The following is a 23,216-nucleotide window of genomic DNA, read 5'->3' on the forward strand; positions in this document are numbered from 1 at the left end:
CAAGTGATCCTCCAGCCTAAGCCTCCCAAGTATAATAGCTGGGACTACAGGTGCATGTCACCACACCTGGCTGATGTTTTATATTTTTAGTAGAGACGAGGTCTTCTATATTGCCCAGGCTGGTCTTGAACCCTTGAGCTCATGGGATCTGCCCACCTCGGCCTCCCAAAGTGCTGGGATTACAGGCGTGAGCCACCCGTGCCCAGCCCCACTGTTTCTTATGGTTCAAACTTTAGTATATTCAGTTGACCCTTGAACAACATAGGGATTGGGTGTTGACTCCCCATACAGTCAAAAATGTGCATATAACTTGATTCCCCAAAAATTCAACTAATAGCCTACTTTTGATTGGAAGCCTTACTGATAACAGGTAGCCAAATAACACATGTTTTATATGTTATATGTATTATATACTGTATTCTTATAATCAAGTAAGTGAGAGAAAAAATGATAAGGAAGAGAAAATATTTACTGTATTTATCAATATTGTAAGTTTTTTACTTTATTTACATATGAGATGAACCATCTGTCTGAAATGGCAGCAACCACAGCTGTAGACTTCAATCTATGGTACATATCAAGCAATTCAGCTTTTTCTTGTAATGTCACGACTTGTTTTCTGCCTCTTGGGAGCACTTCCAGCATCAGTAGTGACACTTCATATGGGTCCCTTGGTGGGATTCAAGGTTTACAGTATTGCACTAAGCATGATGAAAAATACCACAAAAGCTGCAAGAAATCACTTTTTCCATCTTACTGGGATACCAGATGTACTGGATATGAACTGCTGAAGCAGGGATGATTAGTGTCACACACGTTTTAAGCAGATACTTGCAACACTGGAGCTCACTACAGTAACAACAGGAAGTGGCTACATTGACAGCACGCTATGTACTATAGTTAATTTTATGCAGTTACGGTTTCAGACTGCATCTTTACATTTGTTTACATTTCTCTTGACTGAGAATGGTGCCATGTGTGCTCTGTAAGTAGGTAAGTTTTGTGAAGTTTTACCTTTTAATAATAGACGTGCATATTTTATGGTAGTAAGTGATAAAATAGACTAGTATTTACATGTATTTTATACATTCATGACATAACTAGCTTCTTGATTTCTTCGATATTTCTAGGCTATGCAATTCAGCTGAGTTTTTTCAAATTGTGAAAAATCTCTCCCAAAATTTCCAATATATTTATTGAAAAAAAATCTGCATATAAGTGGACCCGTGCAGTTCAAGCCCATGTTGTTCAAGGGCCAACCACAATTTAGGAATACACATACACATTTTAGGGGTACATGCCCAGCAGGACTGGAGATGGCTGGGCTGGCAGAGCATGTCCCTTGTGGGGAGAGGTGCCTCCCGCCCCCCAGTATGAGTTATCTCAGCCTGAGGCCAGTGCTGTGGATCCAGAGAGGGCCACAGAGTGGCCGACTTGTACCTGTTATGGTCATTACAGGTGGTCAGCTGTAGCTGGATGTGTGTCTTGAAAGGCTGACAAGTTTGCCCTGAGTGACTCACCTGTCACCTGATCCAACGATTTGTGGGCGTAGCCTGCCGATGGGTGACGCCAGTTAAAGGTAGAGCATCGGCACCGGGAAACCCTGGCTGGGGTCGGGCTTCTCTCTGGGTGCTGAGCCACCGGTGCCTGGCGTCCAACATCAGAGCACACAATACACTTAAAAAACAATTCAGGGTTCTAGATGCTGGGGCCCCAGCTTTGAACTAAACATATGGCAGGGGGAAGAGTAAATGAACAAGTAAAATACAGTGTTTCAGAGGGTGCTAATTCCTATGGGAAAAGGCCAGAGAAGGGGATAGGAAGTAAACTTTTAGTTTTTAAAAACAAGGTCTCCCTATGCTGTCCAGGCTGGAGTATATTGGCACTGTCATAGCCTCAAACTCCTGGGTGCAATTGATCCTCCCAGCTTAGTCTCTGGAGAAGCTAGGACTACAGGTGTGAGTCACCACAATGGATTATTTTTTAATTTTAGAGATGAGATCTGCCTGTGTTGCTCAGGCTGGTCTCGTATTCCTGGCCTCAAGCAAATCCGCCTCAGCCTAGAGTAACTGGGATTATAGACACTAGCCATTGCCCTGGCAGGAAGTGCGGTTTTAAATAGAGAGGTCAGGGACAGCTTCATAGAAAGACGTCATGGAATGGGAGCAATGTGACCCCCCAGGCCACAATGGAAGACCTTTCAAGAGTAAGGGGACAGCAAACGCCTGGGCCTTGAGACAGGAGCATGACCAGAATGTTGGAGGAAGACAGAAAGCCAGTGTGTTTGGAAGGAAGTGGGGGAGGCAGGAATGGTAAGGGCATGGGAGAGGGGCTTGCCTTTGTAGCACTGCCTGTCTCTTCCACCTGAAGCAGAGACCTGATCTTACTGGTCCCTCTGGCCATCAGACCTAGTCCTTGCTAGATGCAGGGGGTTTCAGAACAGCCTGCTGATGGTTTGGCAGAAGTCACCATGTGCATAAACCAAAGCCCTGGACGTGGGTTTAAACCTAAAAGAAAGGCCTTAAATTGGATAGTGATGCAAGATGAGGTTGGAAAGGCTGGTGGGCTGATGGAAGAGGGTCTGGAAACTGCCCGGAGTTGAGGCTTGTTTTTTTTTTGGACAACAGGAAATCACTAAATTTCTTGAGCAGAGAAGCGCCTCAGTGATGAATAGTACAAGAGATTAGATTTTGGGAAATGTAATATGGTAGGACTCAAAGGACCCTTTTGAGCAGATCGTGAAGATGGAGGTGGGAGAACCGGGCGTGACTCCTGCAGCCACACGGGCTAGGCAGGTGAGGACTAGGGTAGGGCTTCCACGGGAAAGGGGAAACGGTAAGAATTAGAGGCAGCTCAGGTCGGACAGAGCAGGCATAGAACCACGGGGAAAATATTGGAGGAGTGGGATGTGCTCTGACTGAGACCCGAGGAGGTGAGCGGAGGTGAAGGTGTGAGGGGTTGCAGCAAAGATGTTCCTGTCTGAGGATCACCACGGGCACTTGGGGGTCCTATGGGGATTGTAGAATCAAACCTATGATTGGATCTTTAGGGGGTTACTTTTTAAGTGCATGTTCCCATAAAGTAACAGGAATGTTACTTCATTTCGTCCTGAATCAGGGTGACCTTTATGCATTTGAAAAGCAAAAAGTCCCCACACAGTCTGAATTAAAGCAAAAGTTGCTTATTCAGGATGGGAACCAAAAACTCTCGCACCTCAAATTTGCATCCAGTGAACAGTAAGCAGGAGCAGTGCTTTCTCATGAAGACATATTTCAGTCTTTGGTTTTATTTTTGAGGTCTGTTAAAGTTGGGCATCCAAATCCCACTTGGTGAAAATACCACAGACCTGGGGAAGTTACTTTTCAAACTACAAATCTTCATGACACTGGGAGGCAGTCAGCCTGGAGGGATCAATGTGGATTCAGCACAGATCTAGGGTGGGAGGAAAGCATGGGGAACGCTCAGCTTATTGTTGGATCTCACCACAGTAAAAGACAAGCACTTTCCTCATTGAACGTTGATTTTCTTTTCGCCCCAGTTGTAACTCATTTGTCATTCACTAAATACCGAGCCCTCCCTATCTGGCAGGCACTGTTCTAAGAGCTCAAAGTCCTCGCCTGGGAGAGTGTGGACCCAAGGAAGTGTGGCCGGGCTGTTCACCCTCACAGTGCCAGCCCCACTGGAGGCAGAGCTCATTGAGGCATCCGGAACCCACGGAGGCCTGTAAGGGCTGCCTCGCTGCTCCTTGCCTTCCCTGGGTTGGAAGTGGGGGCTAGCCACTCCCACCACAACTTTCTCCTGCCCATTCCAATAAAAGCCTGTATGTCCCAAGAGCTAGCTTCCCTGCCCCCGTAAGAGACCACTGAGTATCAGACTGGTAGCAGGCCCCAGAAGTTAGTTGTGGGACATTCCTTGAGTCCAGTCCTGGGGATGTTTATTCTCTGGGCGGAGGGTGAGAAAGGAAACAAAGATGTTGCAATCCACTCCACGAACATCAAATGCGTCATCTGAGGAGGGGGAGGGCCGGGGCAAAGGAGGGGCACCCTGACATGGAGCCTGCCAGCTCCGTCAGCCCTGACTCGGCCCAGAGCTAAGCTCCCCACCTGCCGGTAGCCCAGGAGATGGAGCAGCCCAGCCCACGTGCCCAGCCTTCCGCCCCTGACTTCACTTGATAACAAACCAGAAACTGAAACAGGGTCGGGATGCCGGCTTGGAGTTAGAGATGAGTCACTGCTGAGAGCAGCTGCAGTAGCTGACCAGTGGCAGCAGAGAGGCAGACGTGAGCTGAGGGCGCAGAGGCAGGCAGGTGAGAGCGGGAGCTGGAGCAGCAGCTGGGGAGGCAGCGGGAGGGGCCTTCCTGGTCCCCAGGCTGCCGGGCAGGCCAGAGGCCCTGGGACCCACAGGCAGGGTAAGGCAGGGGAGGGGGGAGGCAAGAGGCCAGCTTCCACTGTGGCCAGGTGGTGTTGGAAACAAAGGGCAGGGCGGAGGGTGAGGCCAGCTGGGGTTGGTTGAGGACACCTGGAGGCTTGGTTTGCCCAAGCGTGAGACCGCCCCCCATACCCCTCTCTCCAGCATCTCTGAGGGTTCCCAAGGAACATGGCTGGGAGCCGTGAGGTGGTGGCCATGGACTGCGAGATGGTGGGGCTGGGGCCCCACCGGGAGAGTGGCCTGGCTCGTTGCAGCCTCGTGAACATCCACGGTGCTGTGCTGTACGACAAGTTCATCCGGCCTGAGGGAGAGATCACCGATTACAGAACCCGGGTCAGCGGGGTCACCCCTCAGCACATGGTGGGGGCCACACCATTTGCCGTGGCCAGGCTGGAGGTGAGTGAAGGCCAGGCCAGCAGGGGCTACGGAAATAACCCCTCTCCCACTTCCCTGGCCCCTTCCCCCTGGTGCCCATCTGTGACCTGTGACCCCACTTGTAAGATTTCCCACACTGCTGTTAGGAGAAAGCCGGTGGTGTCTCCATCACATCCTGGAGAAGGCTTCCTTCCTGTCTTCAGAGAACCATAGACTCACATCTGGGAGCCGCCTTTGGGGTATCTATCTGGATCTGGTCAAACTTGCTGGTCTTAAAATGGGGAAACTGAGTCCCGTCCGATGTTCCCCCAACACAGTGACTTGGGGTCTACATTCCCCATTCTTCCCTCTACCCCAGGCTGCCACTGGTGAGACCTGTGGGGAACTGAGAGGATTCTTGGCTGAGGCCCCGGCAAGAGGCTTTGGCCCTCCCCGTCCTGGAGAACAGGCTGAGCCTCTTGGGCTGAGGACCTTGCTCTCAGGCTAGCATTCTGTCCCAGAGTAGGCTGTCTGCTCAGTTTGAATCCTGAGTTCGTGGTCCAGGGATTTCCTGCACTCTTGCTCTTAGCTGATTGTGAGGTCATCACGTCTCACTTTCTGTTTCCCTGAATTACTAAGTGGAAAGCAAAACTTAAAGGTGTCAACAGGGTTAGCCACCCCTGGGAAATCTCAGAAGGGCAAGTGAGCTCGTCAATTTCTAGACACCATGGTAGGGTTTGAGGAAGTCCAAGAACACAGGTTCCTCTCAGCAGCGCACACCCAATCCGTGCCAGGCTCCAGGTGCTGGGGATGAAATGACAACAATAGCTACTATTGACTGAGCACTCACTATGCACTGGCTGCTCCCCTAAGCACTGGCCATTCCTGAGCTCATTCACTCCTCACAAACAGCCCTGCCAGGCAGGTTCTCAGGAACTGTTAACGTAGAGTTAAGAGGGTCAGTTTCAATCTCAGCTCCCATTACTTAACAGCTAAGGTACCTTGGGCAAGTTACTCAACCTCTTTGTACCCAGTAAAAGAAAAGAAGGATAATAGTAGTAGCAACTTTGTTGGGTTATTGCGAGGATTGAGAAAGGGTCTAGATAGAGTGCCTAAATTGGTACTCAAAAAAATGTTAGCTATTGGCTCGGTACAGTGGCTCACATCTATAATCCCAGCACGGTGGGAGGCGGAGGCAGATGGGTGGCTTGAGCTCAGGAGTTCAAGACCAGCCTGGGCAACATGGAGAAACCCTATCTCCAAAAAAAAAATACAAAAATTAGCCGGGCATGGTGGCACATGCCCATGGTCACAGCTACTCCAGCAGCTGGGATCACTTGAGCTCAGAAGGTTGAGGCTGCAGTGAGCCAAGATGGCACCACTGCACTCCAGGCTGGGCAACAGAGCCAGGAAAAAAAAAAAAAAGTTAACTCTTATGATTGCTTTTTTGTTTGTCTGTTTTATTTATTTTTTTAACCGGAATCTCTCTCTGTCACCCAGGCTGGAGTGCAGTGACGTGATCTTGGCTCTCTGCAACCTCTGCCTCCAGGATTCAAGTGATTCTCCTGCCTCAGCCTCACAAATAGCTGAGACTACAGGCGCCTGCCACCACGCCTGGCTAATTTTTTTTGTATTTTTGTTAGAAATGGGGCTTCGCCATGTCGGTCAGGCTGGTCTCGCTCGAACTCCTGACCTCAGGTGATCTGCCCACCTCGGCCTCCCAAAGTCCCAGGCATGAGCCACCGCATCTGGCCATGGTTGTTTACCTTATTATCCTCATATTACAGATGAGGAAACTGGGGCTCGCTAGATTATGAGTTTGTTAGGGCTGCCATAACAAAGCACCACACACTGGGTGGCTTAAACAACAGGAATGTCTTGTCTCTGGGTTCTGGAGGCTGCAGTCTGAGATCCAGGTGTCGGCCAGGTTAGTTCCTTCTGAGGGTTGTGAGTGGGAATCTGTTCCCTGCCCCTCTCCCGGATTCTAGGGGTTGTTGGCAAGCTTTGGGGTACCTTGGCTTATAGATGCCTCACCCAGATCTCTGCTTTCATGTTCACATGGCATTCTCTCTGTTTGTGTCCAAACTTCCTCTTTTTATTTTTGAGACGGAGTCTCGCTCTGTCGCGCAGGCTGGAGTGCAGTGGCAGGATCTCGGCTCGCTGCAACCTCTGCCTCCCAGGCTCAAGTGATTCTCCTGCCTCAGCCTCCTGAGTAGCTGGGACTACAGGCGCGAGCCACCACACCCAGCTAATTTTTGTATTTTTAGTAGAGATGGGGTTTTACCATGTTGGCCAGGCTTGTTTCAAGCGATCCGCCTACCCTGGCCTCCCAAAGTGCTGGGATGACAGGCGTGAGCCACTGCACCTGGTTAGCTTCCTCTTTTTTTTTTTTTTTTTTTTTTTTTTGAGCCAGAGTCACTGTGTTGTCTAAGCTGGACTGCAGTGGCACGATCTCAGCTCACTGCAATCTCCACCTCTTGGGTTCAAGCGATTTTCCCGCCTCAGCCTCCCAAGTTGTAGTATGGGCGTCCGCCACCACGCCTGGCTAATTTTTTATTTTTAGTACAGACGGGGTTTCGCCCTGTTGCCCAGGCTGGTCTTGAACTCCCAACCTCAGGTGATCCGCCTGCCTTGGCCTCCCAAATTGCTGGGATTACAGGCATGAATCATCGTGCCCAGCCAACTTCCTCTTTTTCAAAGGACACCAATCATAGTGGATTATGATTGGTGTCACACTCCAGTGTGACGTCATCCTACCTTAACTAATTCTATCTGCAACGCCCTTATTTCTAAATAAATCACATTCTGAGGTATTGGGGGTTAGCATTTTAACATATAAATTTGAGAGAGCGGGACACACTTCAACCCATAAACTGAGTAACTTGTGCTGTGAAGATAGATGGAATATCAGACAACTGCTCAGGAATCCAAACTCAGGCTTACGGTCTCTAACTATGCTGTCCAGTGGGGTCCCCAGCAGCCATATGCTGCTAGTTGGCTGAATTCAGACCTGGAATTTAGCTGGTTTGAACTGAGATGTGCTGTAAGTGTAAAGTCCACACTGGATTTTTTGTCGTCGTTGTTTTGAGACGAAGTCTCGCTCTATCGCCCAGGCTGGAGTGTGGTGGCTCGATCTCAGCTCACTACAACCTCCATCTCCCAGGTTCAAGGGATTCTCCCGCCTTGACCTCCCAAGTAGCCTCCCAAGTAGCTGTGCCCCACCACACCTGGCTAATTTTTGTATTTTCAGTAGAGATGAGGTTTCACCATGTTGGCCAGGCTGGTCTTGAACTCCTCACCTCAAGTGATCCACCCACCTCAGCCTCCCAAAGTGCTGGGATTACAGCCATGAGCCACTGCATCTGGCTGAAGGCCCTTGTATTTAAAAAAAGAGACAGGCCAGATGCAGTTGTTCATGGCTGTAATCCCAACACTTTGGGAGGCCAGTGCAGAAGGATGGCTTGAACCCAGGAGTTTGAGATGAGCCTGGGCAAGATGGTGAGACCTCCTCTACAAAAAATAAATAAATAAATAAAATAAAAATTAGCCAGGCATGGTGGTGCATACCTGTAGTCCCAGCTACTCGAGGAGGCTGAGGTGAAGGATTGCTTGAGCCCAGGAGTTTGAGGCTGTAACTGAGCTATGATCATGCCACTGCACTGCAGCCTGGGTAGCAGAGACCCTGTCTCTATTAAAAAATAATAATAATTAAAATATTAAAAAGAGCCATAAAATGTCTCAATAACTTTTATATTGATTACCTGTTGAAATGATAGTATTTTTGACATGTTAGGTTAAATAAAACATTAAAATTAATTTCACCTGTTTACTTTTTACCTTTTGAAATATGGCTATTGGGTGATTTAAAATTACACTTGTGGGCTGGGTGTGGTGGTTCACACCTGTAATCTCAGCACTTTGGGAGGCCGCAGCAGGCAGATCATTTGGGGTCAGGAGTTCAAGACCAGCCTGGCCAACATGGTGAAACCCCATCTCTACTGAAAATGCAAAAATTAGCTGGGCGTGGTGATGGGTGCCTGTAATCCAAGCTACTCAGGAGGCTGAGGCAGGAGAATCGCTTAAACCCAGGAGGCAGAAGTTGCAGTGAGCCAAGATCATGCCACTGCCACTCCAGCCTGGGCAACAGAGCAAGACTCTGTCTCAAAAAAAAAAAAAATTACATCTGTGGCTTGCATTATATTTCTATTGGACAACACTGTTCTAGAAGTACAGATTGAGTAGCCCTTATCTGAAATGCTGGGGACCAGAAGGGTTTTGGATTTTGGATTTGGGATTTTTTTGGATTTTGGAATATTTGCATTATACTTACTGGTTGAGCAGCCCAAATTTGAAAATCTGAAATTTGAAATGTTCCAATGAGCATTTCCTTTGAGTATCATGTTGGCACTCAGAAAGTTTAGGATTCTGGAGCATTCGTATTTGGGATGCTTAACCTGTATCAACAGTATAGTGTGGGAACCCTGGGGATGGTCACAGTACATCATCATGGTTCTGGAAAGACTCCATGAAGCTAGTGGTATTTGAAAGGGGTGGAGGAGAGTCTGTGTAGGCAATTAAGTGGGCCATAGGGAGCCATTGAAGATTCTTGAGCAATGCATGGGAGGATAAAAACCAGTTTCAAGAAAACTAGAATGGGAATACCATGCAGGATAGATGGGAGTGAGAAAAGAGATGACGGTAAGAGTCAGAGGCTGGGCATGGTGGCTCACACCTGTAATCCCAGCACTTTGGGAGGCCGAGGTGAGCAGATCACCAGAGGTTGGGAGTTCAAGATCAGCCTGGCTAACATGGTGAAACCCTGTCTCTACTAAATATACAAAATTAGCTGGTCGTGGTGGCATGTGCCTGTAATCTAGCTACTTGGGAGGCTGAGGCAGGAGAATTGCTTGAACCTGGGAGGTGGAGGTTGCAGTGAGCTGGGATCGTGCCACTGCACTCCAGCCTGGGCGACAAAGTGAGACTTGGTCTCCACAAAAAAGAAAAAAAAAGAAAAAGAAAAAAAAAGAGTCAGAGGTCCTAGGGAGCAGTTACAAGGGCCTGCATCATCCTTGGCAGACAGAGAATTGGAGTGAAGAAAATGTTAGGAAAGGAAGAAAATGTTTGGAGAATCACCAAAAAGGTGAGGGCAACATGAAGAAGAGGTGGGAGTCTGTTCAGGTGCCGATGGGAGGCCCAGGGACACCACAAGGAACTCCTCACCCTCAGATTCCCACTGAGCAGTCAGGGTGGGCAGTATGTCCCTCTCCTTCCTCCTTGTCCCCAATTTCCCTCCCCATCAGACAGACAGAAAGGGGCAAAGGAGCCCAGAGCAGGGGGAAAGGAGGCGGTAGAGCAGTGCCTTTCCCAGTCCCTGTACATCCAGACCTGGAAAACCGCAATCCCCTGGGCGCCCTTGAGCATTGGCCTAGGGGCCTGGACGCCTCAGTCTTCATCCAGATTTGGTGCAGAAATGCTTTTGTTTGTCAGTTAGAGGCTATGCCAACTCCACGCTTTTTTGTTTTTTTTTTTTAGACAGAGTGTTGCTCTGTCAGTGCAATGGCACGATCTCAACTCACTGCAACCTCTGCCTCCTGGGTTCAAGCAATTCTCCTGCCCCAGCCTCCCGAGTAGCTGGGACTACAGGCGCCTGCCACCAGGCCTGGCTAATTTTTTGTATTTTTAGTAGAGACAGGATTTCACTGTGTTAGCCAGGATGGTCTCGATCTCCTGACCTCGTGATCCACCTGCCTCGGCCTCCCAAAGTGCTGGGATTATAGGCGTGAGCCACCGCACCTGGCCCAACTCCACGCTTTAAGCGTGTGATACGGAACCCTGCTCAGACTGGGCACTTGGTAGCCACTGAATGACGAGGCAGGGGTTTGAAGACCAGGCAGGTCTTTGGAACCACATCCAGGCTTCTCAGTTCCTGCTCCATCACCTATAGGTTTGTACAGTTGTCAGCAAGTTATTGAACCTTTCTGAGGCTCCATTTCTTAATCAGAAAAGAGAACTCCTAGTGCCTCCTCCCTGGTCTCATGCAGGTCACATGCAGTGACATGGACTGTGGCCCTAAGTGTGGTGCCTGGTTCACAGCTGATGTTTGCCAATTGCACCCATGAAGAGAGAAGGGCAGAAACCCAGTCCCCTCTCCGACTTCTCTTGGGAACTGCGGTCTTAGATGCTGACCCTCGTTTTCTGCCGGCTGTATCTGGTGTGCATGCTGCTCTCTCCCACTCTGCTACCAGAGAACTTCCCTAAACCTGGCTGAGATCATCGCCGCCTCCCCTATTAAAATATCTCCCGTGGCTCCCTATTGCCTAAGGTTCCCCCAGCTCAGCACCCAGCAGTCAGGCTCTCCAAACCCCTATCTACCTGCCTTTCTTGCTTTCTCTCATAGCTCGGCCATTGCCTACCATGCATTTCAGCCAACTCCTAGTCTCTCCTATCCCCCATCCCTCTCCCTAGAAATACCATCATTCTGGCAGCCCCAGGCCAGAAGAGACCTTTATGATGCACTTACCCACTCCTGCCCACCATCCCTGCCCCACTGGTCCCTGGTCTCTGGCCCTCCTTGCTGTTGCTGATGCACATCATAGCTTGTCCATTCACCCACACCATCTGCCTATTTCCACAGCTCTTACTATACACTTCATCTGCCCCCAGACTGGAACCTGTGTTTTGCACACAGGTGACTTGAGAATGTTTGTAGGATTGAAGTTGAACTGATTTTCATAAATACAAAAGAGTTCTGGCAGCTGCATGGAGTAAAATTGTCTCTGCCCTGTGTTGGCCTTTGCTGTTGAGATGCGGTGATGCACAGCCCTGACGGGCAGGGAGCAAGCACACTGTCTTTAGATTGGGCTGCATGTGGATCCAATCCCAACTTTGCCTCTGGATTGCTCTGTGTCCTCTAGCTTGTTGCTCAACCTCTCTGTGCTCCCCTAAGTAGGATCCTCTGTAACACAGAGATGATGAAATAGTAAAGGTGTATCCAGCCCCGTGGCCTAGGCACTATTCTGAGCATGTTTCATACTCCCCACCACAACCCTGAACTAGTCCCATCACTCCCTTTTACAGATGAGGAAACTGAGGTATGAGACTGAGTAAGCTGTCCAAGGAAGGGGTAGAGCAGAGACTCAGATTCTGGCTCCAGAGCTGGAGCTGTGGTGTTCAGACCCCATGCTCAGTGTGTGTGAATGCACTCTATAAATGCTAAGTGTCCAATGTATGTAAGGGGCGATGTCCTGCATAGCACATGAGTGGAAATGTGGCCCAGTAATGGTCATTGTTTGTCTCTGTGGATGAGGACACTGAGTGTCAATTTGTTGGAGGCTCCGGAGGCAGTTTGATCCCATTTATCATCCATAATGTTTTAATCCCAAAGACAGATCAGGCTCACGGGCCCCCAAATGTGCCGAAGACTCCCAAAGGGCAGAAGCCTAACAGCCCTTTTATGAGACCCCACAAGGCCGGGTGACACCTCTCAGATGAGTCTAGGGTTGGCCAGCCCTTGGTTTCATGCAGGCATTTTTTTCTTTCTTTTTTGAGACAGTGTCTTGCTCTGTCGCCCAGGCTGGAGTGCAGTGGCGCAATCTTGGCTCACTGCAACCTCCACCTCCCAGGCTCAAGCAGTTCTCGTGTCTCAGCCTCCTGAGTAGCTGGGATTACAGGCATGTGCCACCACGCCCAGCTAATTTTTGTATTTTTAGTAGAGATGGGGTTTCATCATGTTGGCCATGCTGGTCTTGAACTCCTGGCCTCAAGCAGTCCTCCTGCCTTGGCCTCCCATAGTGTTGGGATTATAGGCATGAGCCACCGCACCTGGCTATGCAGGCATTTGTCAAAGGCCCCTCATCTCTCTGTCTCCTCCCAGTAAGGAGTAGTGAGTGTGCCCAGCCAGCAGCCAGCAATAAAGTAGCCCATGGTGGCCAGGAGGCTCCGGGGAGTATCAAGTCCACCCAGGAGTGCTTTAGGCCACTGATGTGAGTGGGGGCCCCCCACTCCATCCCTTTTTATTTATTGTAATGTGGCGACATTACTTTTATAATGTAAGTGCTTATGATCTTCTGACATCTCTGTGTCTGACCATTATATAGAGGGGATATTTAGCAATGTTGGGAGACATTTCTGGTTGTCACAGTGGCCGGCATCTAGTGGGTAGAGACCAGAGAGCTCCCAAACATCTCACAATGCCCAGGGCAGCTCCCTCCCCTGCCATGCACACGTAACAAAGAAGTATCTGGCCCCACGTGGCAACAGTGCTAAGGCTAAGAAACCCTGGTCTATAAGACAGCCCCATAAATCAGACTGTCAGCACAGGAGGGAATCCATGCACTGGAGACTGGCGTCCAGAGAGGGGCAGTGATTTTGCCTAAGGACATCCAGGAAGCTGTGATACAAATCACTGCTCAGATTCAGGGGTCCCACCTGGTGAGTTAATGTTTTTCTTCTTTTTAAAAAATCTAACAGTAATTTTTAGTAACTTGTAAATCACTTTTGTGAGTGAATGCTCTTTTAATGTCAACCCAGCATAAGGAGGGACATCCACCCTGAGAAGCATGTCGTGGTTGCGGACACAGATGCAGACAGAAGGGAAGTCATGGTAGCTTGTGAACAGGGAGAGATTTCAGCTGTAGCCAGCCCGGTAGCCCTTGCACAGGTGGGAGTGTCCTGTTGGTGCCCTGCCACCTGGCAATTCTCTCTGGGGCTCAGCCAGATGAAGGAGGAAGGCTTCAATATCCAGATTTGCCCCAGGGTAAGCGGACTTGTGGGAACCAGGCACTAGCCGGGGGCAGGGACACCAGGGAAGCTTGGCAGAGGACAGGAGCAAAGAGTGGGGCTGGAGCCACTCCAGAAGGTGATAGTAAGGGACCTCGTCCTCTGTAAGAACGACATTCTTTAGGGCCCCTTACTCATAGCCTCCTCTCCTGGCAGCCAAGAATGAATGAATGGGTACATGAACTAATGTACAATGGATGAATGAATGCATGGTAGAGGCGGCAGGCTCTGGACTGCTCAGCAGGATTCAGTGCAGAGATGTGCAGACTTGTTAGATGGGAAGAATCCCCTGAAACAGTTGCTGACACCCCTCCCTGGATATTTCAATTCAGTAGGTGTAGGGCCTGGCCCTCCTGGATTTTTGGATCAGGCACATCTGGGAAATACTTGGAGTAGAGTGGAAACACAGTGGCAGGTGTGTGCAGGCAGACAGCCACACCTGGCCTGGCACTGCCCTGCTTGTGACCTGGGTGCACACCGTTCTGCACCCCGCTTTGCTGGCGGCTCAGATGGTATGAAAGTCACTGCCTTGTACGGTTATCACTGTGTGCCTGGTAGTGCCCTGTCCCTTGGTCCTTGTGCTAATAATAACAACTGCAGTAACGATGATGGAGTCAGGTGGATCCAGACACGGCACTGCAGCTTTCAGCTGACTAGCTGTGTGACTTGGGCAAGCCCCTTAGTCCCTCTGATCCTGGGCTCCCTCCTATGTAAAATGGAATTAAGAATAATCTCACTGAGGAACCTCATGACGAGGGAAGGAAAGTGCCTGGTACAGTGCCAGGCTGCTAAGAGATCAATAAATGTCCCATCCCCCAGCCCCACCCCAGTTCTTTCCAGGAATTTGAGAGACTCCTCCCCCTGTGTTTGAAAGTGGCAAAGTCTGGCACACTTGCCTCATGACACTGACTCAGGGCAGGTCCTGTGGCCAGCAGGTCACACAGCCCCGAGGCCAGCCTGCCTGTGCCTTTCCCTGACTCCTGGGCTCCAGCAGGTGCCCGACTCCTTCCCTTTTCAGACTTGCCTCAATCTGTGGGGCCCTGGCTGTTAAAGGGCCACTCAAGCCTCACCAGTCTGGGCCCTCACCTTACAAATGGGAAAACTGAAGCCCAGAGAGGGTCTTTAACATCCCTGAGGTCACACAGCAAGTTCCAGCATCTCTTCCTTCCCAGAATCTTTGTCCCAAAGAGTGGTGTCTCTCTGCTAAATAGATGGTTCTGTTCTTTCCCTTCTTCCTCTTCTTTCCTCGGCTTGTCCTCTCCCTCTTATTCTACTTGTCTCGTGGTGAGTCCCATAGTGCCTCATGTAGACCCGCACTTCCCCTCTCCAGACTCTCAGGCTCGGAGAGTGATGAGTTTCCTGGGAATCCGCATCATGATGACTCGTACCTTCTATGTCTGGGCCCAGCTGTGGCTGCCTCGGCATGGTGGATGAGTTCCTTCAGGGCTTTGTGTGAACTGGGCCTGAGCCAAGCCCCCAGACGGGGAAAACAGGCCACATTGTTCAGGAGCACAAAGGATGTTAGCAAGAAAAGACACGTGACCCATGGCCGCCCACACACCCACATCTCTCCACGCCCCGTGCCATTTCTGCCCGCCGCTGTGTGCTGGGCGGTTTCCTCTGCACAGAGTTTCCCTTGAGCTGCTGCTCTGAGGTCGTGTGCCTGTTGTCATCTTTTAAAGCCTCAGTTTTATCGCCATTTCCCAGGTGACCTCTAGCACACTCAAGTTTGAGAAGCGCTGGTGTGGTTCAGGAGCAGTGCCCCCTCATTCTCTAGCACGCTCTCCCCAGTCCTCTAAGTCGAGCATGAGCTCTGTCCAGAGAAGGCCTCCAAACCAGACCATGTGGACGGCAGGGCAGGCTGGTGACACTACCTGTTGACAGTGGATGGACAGACTCTGCTTCCCACATCGTGACCCTGGGCAAGCCACATCTCCTCTCTGAGCCTCAGTCTCCTGTGGTTGCCAGGGGAGAACATGTAAAAGGGAACACATGATGTTCCAGGAGGCCGCTGGCCATCTAGAAGGAGAGGCAGGCTACGGGGAAGGGGTTAGCCACCAGAAGGCTCTTGCCTGGGGCACAGGCTAAGGTCGTGGGCTATATGCAGAGAAGGAGACGAAGGCTGTCCTAGAGCTGTCCAAAGTGGGCCTGAACTAGCCACGAGCCGCCCCTTTCCCTAATAGAGCTCACATCTGTTCTATTTTCAGGTCCCCTTCCCATCCTCTCCAACGGCAGCTGAGTGAAAGCAAGCTGACTGGCCTGTGTGACCAGAGCAGGGCAGGCTGTCCATGTGGGAGGCGAGGAACGCGGGGCTGGGGCACTCACAGCTGGGCGCCTGGGCTGCTGGAGGCCTGGAGTGGGTCGTTCACTCTTCTGGCTCAGTGTGGCAGTGGCAGGCAGGCTCTGGATTCAGCCCACTGGCTTCACGGCCTGGCTCTGCCACTAACTAGCCGTGTGACTGTCCCAGTTATCAAATGGTGCTTGGCAAATCACACCAAAACTTACTGGTTCAAACAATGTCAATATTTATTTCGCTCGGCCACCTGCAATTTGGGCAGGTGCTCTGCAGCAGGACAGGCTGTCAGTTAAGGCACCTTGAAGGCTGGGGGCTGGAAGCATTGGAAGGTTTGCTCACCCACCTGTCTGGTGGCTGGTGCTGGCCTGCCTTGGCCACATCACTATCTCGGTGGCTCTTCCCCGTGGTCTCTCCAGCATGGTGGCTTTGGGGTGGCCAGACTTTATTTATTTATTGAGACAGAGTCGCGCTCTGTCGCCCAAGCTGGAGTGCAATGGCACGATCTCAGCTCACTGCAATCTCCCTCCCGGGCTCAAGCAATTCTCCTGCCTCAGCCTCCCGAGTAACTGGGACTAGCCACCGCGCATGGGTAATTTTTGCATTTTTAGTAGAGACAGGGTCTCACCATGTTGGCCAGGCTGGTCTCAAACTCCTGGCCTCAGGTGATCCATCTGCCTCGGCCTCCCAAAGTGCTGGGATTACAGACGTGAGACACCGTGCCTGGCTGGCGGCTGGACTTCTTATAGAATTGCGGTCCCAGAGAGAAGTCGGAAGTCATACAGCCCAGCCCATATGCAATGGAAGGGGAGTTTGATTCCATCTTTTTAAAGAAGAGTGTCAAGGAATTTGCAAACTTGTTTTAAAATCATCAGAGTAAGCCTGGGCATGTTACTCCTCTGCATTTCAGATATTTCCTTTGTAAAACTCAGTTAAATGCAGCGCTCCCTCCTCACTGTTAGTTTTCTGTGGCCGCCGTAAGGAAGCCATCAACTTAGTGATTCACAGCAACACAGATGTATTCTCTTACAGTTCTGTAGTTTCGAAGTTCAGCGTGGGTCTCACTGGTCTAAAATCAAAGTGTCCGTGGGGCTAGGTTCCTTCTGGATGCTCTGGGGCAGAATCCATTTCCTTGCCCTTTCTGGCTTCTAGAGGCTGCCTGAATACCTTGACTCACGGCCCCTCCCTCCATCTTCAAAGCCAGCAACAGCCTGTTTTCCTCACGTGGATTCACTCTGACCTCCACATGTAAGGAGCTTTGTGATTATATTGGGCCCACATGGGTAGGCCAGGCAATCTCCCCATTTGAAGGCTGACTGATTAGCCATCTAAATTCTGCCCGGAACTTTAATTCCTCTTTGCCAGGTAATGTATTCACAGATCCTGGGGACTAGGGTGTGGACGTCTTTGGGAGGTCATTATTCTGCCTGCCATAATAGAATTGTTGGGAAGATTTAACAACATAATATACATGACGTATTTTGAGGCGTGCTTGGCATTTGGGAAATACTCAGGATGCACTAACCGTTGCTCCTACACAGTTCAGCTCCTGAAGGAGTCTGGGTGGGCTTTTGGCACAGAATGAAACTATCAAGCGTGAGGAGGGACCTAGTCCAATCTCTTCTTTTCAAAGATGATATATTTGAAGCGCAGGGAGGGATGATAATTTGCCCGAGGTCACACAGCCAGTCAAGGAGGGGTTGCTCCCTTGCCAGCCCCAGACCCCACCCAGAAGATGCTGGGTCATGTAGGGGTGGGCACATGTCTTCCTGGCCAGATCCTGCAGCTCCTGAAAGGCAAGCTGGTGGTGGGTCATGACCTGAAGCACGACTTCCAGGCACTGAAAGAGGACATGAGCGGCTACACAATCTATGACACGTCCACCGACATGCTGTTGTGGCGTGAGGCCAAGCTGGACCACTGCAGGCGTGTCTCCCTGCGGGTGCTGAGTGAGCGCCTCCTGCACAAGAGCATCCAGGTGAGAACCTCCTCATCCTTCTCCTCCTCCTCCCTCCTCCCCCTCCTCCCCTACCTCCCCCTCCTCCTCACTTATCTCCATTTCCTCCCCCTCCTCCCTCTCCTCCTTCCCCTCCTCCTTGCCCTCCTCCACCTCCCCCTTTGCCCTCCTCCCCTTCTTCCTCCCCCTCCCCCACCTCCTCGCTCTTCTCTCCTTCTTCCCCTTCCTCCTCCCCCCCTCCCTTTCCTCCTCCTACCTCATGCCCTCACACACCTCAGGGCAGCCTGCCTGAGGCATTGATGGTAGGTCCTGCTGTGCCTGGTCCCTGGCTGGTAGAGTGAGGATGAGGGCAGGGAAGGGAAAACACCCAACAAAGGTTTGCTTTTGTTGTTGAAATCAAGCCAGTTACCCTGTGGGAAGTGAAGCTTGTTCCCACCATAGAACTCTGGGCAATGATGTAAAGCACACTCCTCACCTCAGATGTGTCTCACAGCAGGGGCCAGGAAACTGGGATATTTGTACACCAGTCCCCATCAGCCACCAGCTGCTGCCGCTCCTGGGCACTGATTCTGCAGCACTTCTGGCTGGTGGGCAAAGCAGGCAGGAAAAGGCATGCGGATATGGGGGGTTGGGAGTTCACCCTGTGGGAAGGGCAGAGGGAGAGGGGCCAGACACTAAGAGCCAGGGCTGTACACAGGGACCCTTCAGGTCAACAGCTCTTTATTAAACACCTGCTCCCTGCTCTAGGCCAGATCCTAGAGACGCAGGGTGAGCGAGACCCGTCTCTGTCCCTGAGCTCTTGGTTGGTTGGGAGGTGGCCCTTAACCAGATCATCAGCACACATGGTAAGGAGTGTCTGATGGAGGGAAGGGCAGTGCCCTGGGAGCAGGATGAAGGATGGGGCTGGCAGGGCAGGAGACCAGATCTGAACAGAGCCTGGAGGGTCTTAGTCAAGGAGGGCAGAAGAAGGCACACAGAGTGGGGCCGGGTGAGCCAAAGCCTGAGGCTCGGGGAGGGGCTGGGGAGCATGGAGCCCGCCCCTAGCCTGCTGGCAGGAACCGTAGGAATCATGTCCGGAGCAGGGAACAGGGCTGAGTCTGGGCCTGTTAGGCTCAAGGCACTAAGGCACATAAGGGCCAGGCTGGGCTTTTCCTGGAGCCCTTGTCACTCTGTGGCTCTCAGTCTGGGGCCTTAAGCCTGACCCAGGGCCTTCTCCCAGGCTCTGTCCCTGGGCTCATTAAGCCTGGTTGTTCCAGAAGCTCAGTACCCCACCAGGCAGCTCCTGCCTACACTGATGCCCCTAGAAACCAGCCCTCCAGCCCCCCTCACATGGACAGTGGTGCTACTGATCACTGTGACCAGAACTGACCCACAGGACACAAGGAGCTAACATGGTAGAGCTGTCACAGTTGGGCAGTGGTGTTACTGCCCCTCGAGGGAGTGAAATGGCAGGCCTGTGGCTCCCTGCCAAGCTGCGCACATGGCAGACTGGGCTGCATAGGAAAGGAAAGACCCTGCCATTTATCAAGCCCTGTGAAGGGTTCTGGGCACTTGGCATTCTCTCATTCCATCCTCTAAGGCAGGTATAATCAGGCCCATTTCACAGAAGAGGAAACAGGCCCAGAGAGGAAAAGTGGCTTGCCCACAGTCACAGAGCTCATAAGCAGGGGAGCTGGGAATTGCAGCCTGGGGTTTGTCTGATTCCAAATCCGGGGCTCTTTACCTCCCCACTTGGTAATAAAGGATGCTGGTGCTGCATTCTGCTTCTGTTCTTGGCTTCCTTCTCCACAGAGCAGAGCGGTAGAACACATAACCTCCCTGTGCCTCACTTTCCTCATCTGTCAAGCAAGGATGGTGACAGGGGCAAGTATGCAGAGGCACAGTGCAGATGACGCCACCATGCTACCTGCTTGCTGATTAATGATAGGGTGTCCAAGCCAAAAAATAAAACTAAACAGTAAAAAATAATACAGCGTAATAACGGCAACGAGAAAAAGCCTTTTTGAGCTGGGCCATCTAACCAGGTGACCCCAACACCCTCTCTGGAGTGCCTGGTAAAGGAGCCCCTGTGAGAACAGGAAGGCCTCTCTTGACAGAGGGACACCAAGAAAATGCAGCCAGGTCCAACAGCCCACTGGCTCCCATGCTGGGTACTGGCCAGGACACCAGGGCTGAGCGGGGCATGCGAAGGGAGATGAAAGGTGACTGCAGTGAGGATTTGCCCTGCTTACTTCCCTCTGCAAGATCCACATCTCAGCTCCACAACTGGCTGGCTTGTGTGTGAGCCTCAGTTTTATCATCAATAAAATGGGGGAGTAATCGTATCCAGCTCAGAGGTTTAACTTCAGCTTAGTGCATGGAAGACGTGGTAAATGGTCATCACTTCTCCCTTGAATGGACCGAGGGCCCCCTGACTCCCGTAGCACTACCCCATAAAGTCTAGCCTCCCGACTTCGGCATTCAAGGTCTTCAGTGATAAATCCAGGCCCACCATCCGCCCCCACACCATCTTTCACACACCCCCTGCCCCCACCCTCGCAGTCTCTTATTTTAGCTGCACATGGCTCTCCCTGCCTCCTAAATGCTTGCAGCCTTTGCTTTCCATTTATTGACGTCCTCGTGTTCTGAGCGGCCCTTCCCTGTGTCCGTAGCTGGAGTTCCTCATTCCCTCCTCAGTGTCCTGAAGCTTCTTGTTAGAGCTGCTGGAGCCACTGCGTGTGTCTGACAGCAAGTCTGCAGCCTCTGCTTCCCTTGCGGGACTGCAGGTGACTTGAAGGCACAGCCTGGTTCCCAGGAGGCTGGCTTTTGTGCCACTGGCCCTAGGGCTGAAGGCAGGCCAGCTCCAGCCACCTGCTGAGTCTCCTAAGTCCAGAGTGTCAGAGACCTCAAGAGACTCTCACCCACTGACCCACCTGGGGACTCTGGAAATTGGGATGTGACCAGGGAAGACCCTGTCACAGGGCCTCTGAATTCAGCCTCATCCCAAGTCCCCACTCTATACTTGTGTCTGCAGAACAGCCTGCTTGGACACAGCTCGGTGGAAGATGCAAGGGCAACGATGGAGCTCTACCAAATCTCCCAGAGAATCCGAGCCCGCCGAGGGCTGCCCCGCCTGGCTGTGTCAAACTGAAGCCCCATCCAGCCCGTTCCCCAGGGACTAGAGGCTTTTGGCTTTTTGGGACAGCATCTACCTTGCTTTTGGAAAATACATTTTTAATAGTAAAGTGGCTCTATATTTTCTCTACGCCATCACTGGGTCCTCTTCTTATTCTTCTCTCCAAGCTGGGTTAACAGTAGACAGGATCCATTTCTGTGTGATGTTAGGAGGGAATGAAGTCTTATGCTGGGGAGGTGGGCAAGTATCAATTTCCTTAATATCTTGAATCCTGTGGGTCCAAAATGCGGCTTGGGAATCTAAGTAGCTTGTGGCTTAATTACTAATCCCACCCTTTGCTGTTGCATCCCAGCCCTATTCCTGGTGCATTTATGCCCAGAGAGGTGGCATTATTTCCTGGGGTGGCATTCAGCTCCTCTTGAGTTGGTGCCACAGCATTTGTGGGCTTTGAAGCAAAGGTACAGGAAATGTCAAGGGTGCCACCCCGGCAACCTTGAGCAAGTCACCCCTCCTCTTATTTGTAAAACGAGGAAGGAAAGGTAACAAACTGTGGAGTCAGAGAGAAGTAGGTTGGAATCCACTCTTTGTCATTTAGTAGCTGTTTGACCTAAGGTGAGTTACTGAACTTCTCAGTTTCTCCATCTGTAAAATGAGAATTCTAACAACTCGTGGGGTATTTGTGAGATGTTGCATGCAAAGTCCCCAGCACCATGCCTGTCCTAGCTCAAGCATCCACCAGGTGTCGATAAGTAATTGTTCTTCCCTGGACTGCCTGCAGATCTAGGGCACCCAGGAAGAGTCACTGCACTCTGTTTCGGGGATCGGCTCTCTGAGGGAAGGGCATACTGCATGGGGAGGAGGGTCTGGACCAGAGCTGTCCCTGATCACTAGAATCAGCTGAAGAATTCTTGTTATTTTAATAATAACTAATAATTTAGTGCTTCCACTAAATAAAAATCACTGGAATGGTGTCCAAGCAATTTTTTTTTTTTTTTTTGAGATGGAGTCTCACTCTGTCACCCAGGCTAGAGTGCAGTGACTGGATCTCGGCTCACTGCAACCACCACCTCCCGGATCCAAGCGATTCTCCTGCCTCAGCCTCTCAAGTAGCTGGGATTACAGGCATGTGCCATCACACCCAGCTAATTTTTGTATTTTCAGTAAAGATGGGGTTTCGCCATGTTGGCCAGCCTGGTCTCAACTGACCTCAAGTGATCCACCCCATCTCGGCCTCCCAAAGTGCTGGGATTACAGGCGTGAGCCACCGCACCTGGCCAAGCTGTTCCGTTCTTTAACCTCCACAGGTGATTCTGGTCCTAGGGTATTTGAGCCACCTGCGGTGCTTTCTCAACCATCCCAGCACCTGAACACAGTGCTCTCACACTACAGTGGGCATCTGCATCACCTGGCAGGTGCTGGGTCCACCCGCAGAGTTTCAGATCCAGTGGGTTGCGGTGGAGCTCGAGAATGTGCAGGTTCCCCATTCTAACAAGTTCCCCGCAGCTACTGGCCCGGGGACCATGCTATGAGAGAAGCACCGCCTCAGCATCAGGTGTTAGGATGTGCAGCCACAGTTGAGAGGCCCCAGGGCTGGGCGCCACCAAGGTGCACTCAGTCACAGGTCCAGCCTCTCCCCATGCCAGCTCCCTTGGGCTGCCTGTTCATGCAGAGAGGTCCACAGCCCAGCAAGATGGGTCCCAAATGGCCCACTGCACAGATGAGGGACTCGACCAAGGTTAAGCACACAAGAGATTCCGATCCAGACCTGCCCCATCCCCAAACTCAAGTCTTGTTTTTTTTCCCCTCAGCTGTCCTAGGATGGCAATGCCTCCCATCTGAGCCACTGACCTCTGGGAAGCTGGAGGGCCCCCTCCCGTGTCTGGAAGAGGGGGGAGATGCAATCTGCTCTCACGGGGTTCTCTCCTGCCCTGTCCACAGAGTTTCAAGGTGATGACCCAGCCCCCTGCAGTTTTATGATTTCTCACGTGCCTTCAAGGCTGCTGGGTGCATCGGCCTTGTCTGGCTATGACTGGCCACCAGGTGGTGGCCTTGGGCCGTCTGTCTTCCTGAAAGCTTCGAGGGCAGAACCTGCATAATGAATATTTTGGGATGAGGTGTGAGGGACAGTGTCTTCAAAAATGCCTAGGGGGCTGCTCCAGGGACGTTCTAGGCAGTCTTCACTCAGCCACAGGTGCTAAGGCTCAGAGAGGGGTTGGAGCATGATGCAGCCCGGCCTGGGAGGTGAGCCCAGGCTTTCTGACTCCCAGCCCAAGGTTCTGTCCATGGCTTCA

The 23,216-nt window shown here is 51.4% G+C and overlaps 1 protein-coding gene across 6 annotated transcripts; it reads left to right on the top strand.

Annotated features, from left to right (window-relative positions):
* Nucleotides 1–924: 924 nt before the first annotated feature.
* On the top strand, nucleotides 925–21,059 carry ISG20 (interferon stimulated exonuclease gene 20). 6 transcript variants are annotated; one of them, XM_030814974.1, is made up of 5 exons: nucleotides 925–993; nucleotides 1,459–1,579; nucleotides 4,573–4,824; nucleotides 17,631–17,831; nucleotides 20,824–21,059. In XM_030814974.1, the coding sequence occupies exons 3-5, from the start codon at nucleotides 4,597–4,599 to the stop codon at nucleotides 20,938–20,940; spliced, it is 546 nt and encodes a 181-aa protein (XP_030670834.1). In that variant the 5' UTR covers nucleotides 925–993; nucleotides 1,459–1,579; nucleotides 4,573–4,596; the 3' UTR covers nucleotides 20,941–21,059. The 6 variants fall into 6 exon arrangements, with proteins under 6 accessions (XP_030670834.1, XP_030670835.1, XP_030670832.1 ...); XM_030814975.1 differs by lacking the exon at nucleotides 1,459–1,579; XM_030814972.1 differs by lacking the exons at nucleotides 925–993; nucleotides 1,459–1,579 and adding an exon at nucleotides 4,044–4,306.
* Nucleotides 21,060–23,216: the final 2,157 nt, after the last annotated feature.

The sequence above is a fragment of the Nomascus leucogenys genome, chromosome 6 (genome assembly GCF_006542625.1).
Source record: "Nomascus leucogenys isolate Asia chromosome 6, Asia_NLE_v1, whole genome shotgun sequence".
In the NCBI taxonomy this organism is placed as follows: domain Eukaryota; kingdom Metazoa; phylum Chordata; class Mammalia; order Primates; family Hylobatidae; genus Nomascus; species Nomascus leucogenys.

Coding starts and splice junctions, on each gene's coding strand:
- ISG20 (XM_030814974.1), top strand. CDS start 4,597: ATGGCTGGGAGCCGTGAGGTGGTGGCCATGGACTGCGAGATGGTGGGG. Junction 4,825..17,630: donor TTGCCGTGGCCAGGCTGGAG/GTGAGTGAAGGC, acceptor CTTCCTGGCCAG/ATCCTGCAGCTCCTGAAAGG. Junction 17,832..20,823: donor TCCTGCACAAGAGCATCCAG/GTGAGAACCTCC, acceptor TTGTGTCTGCAG/AACAGCCTGCTTGGACACAG.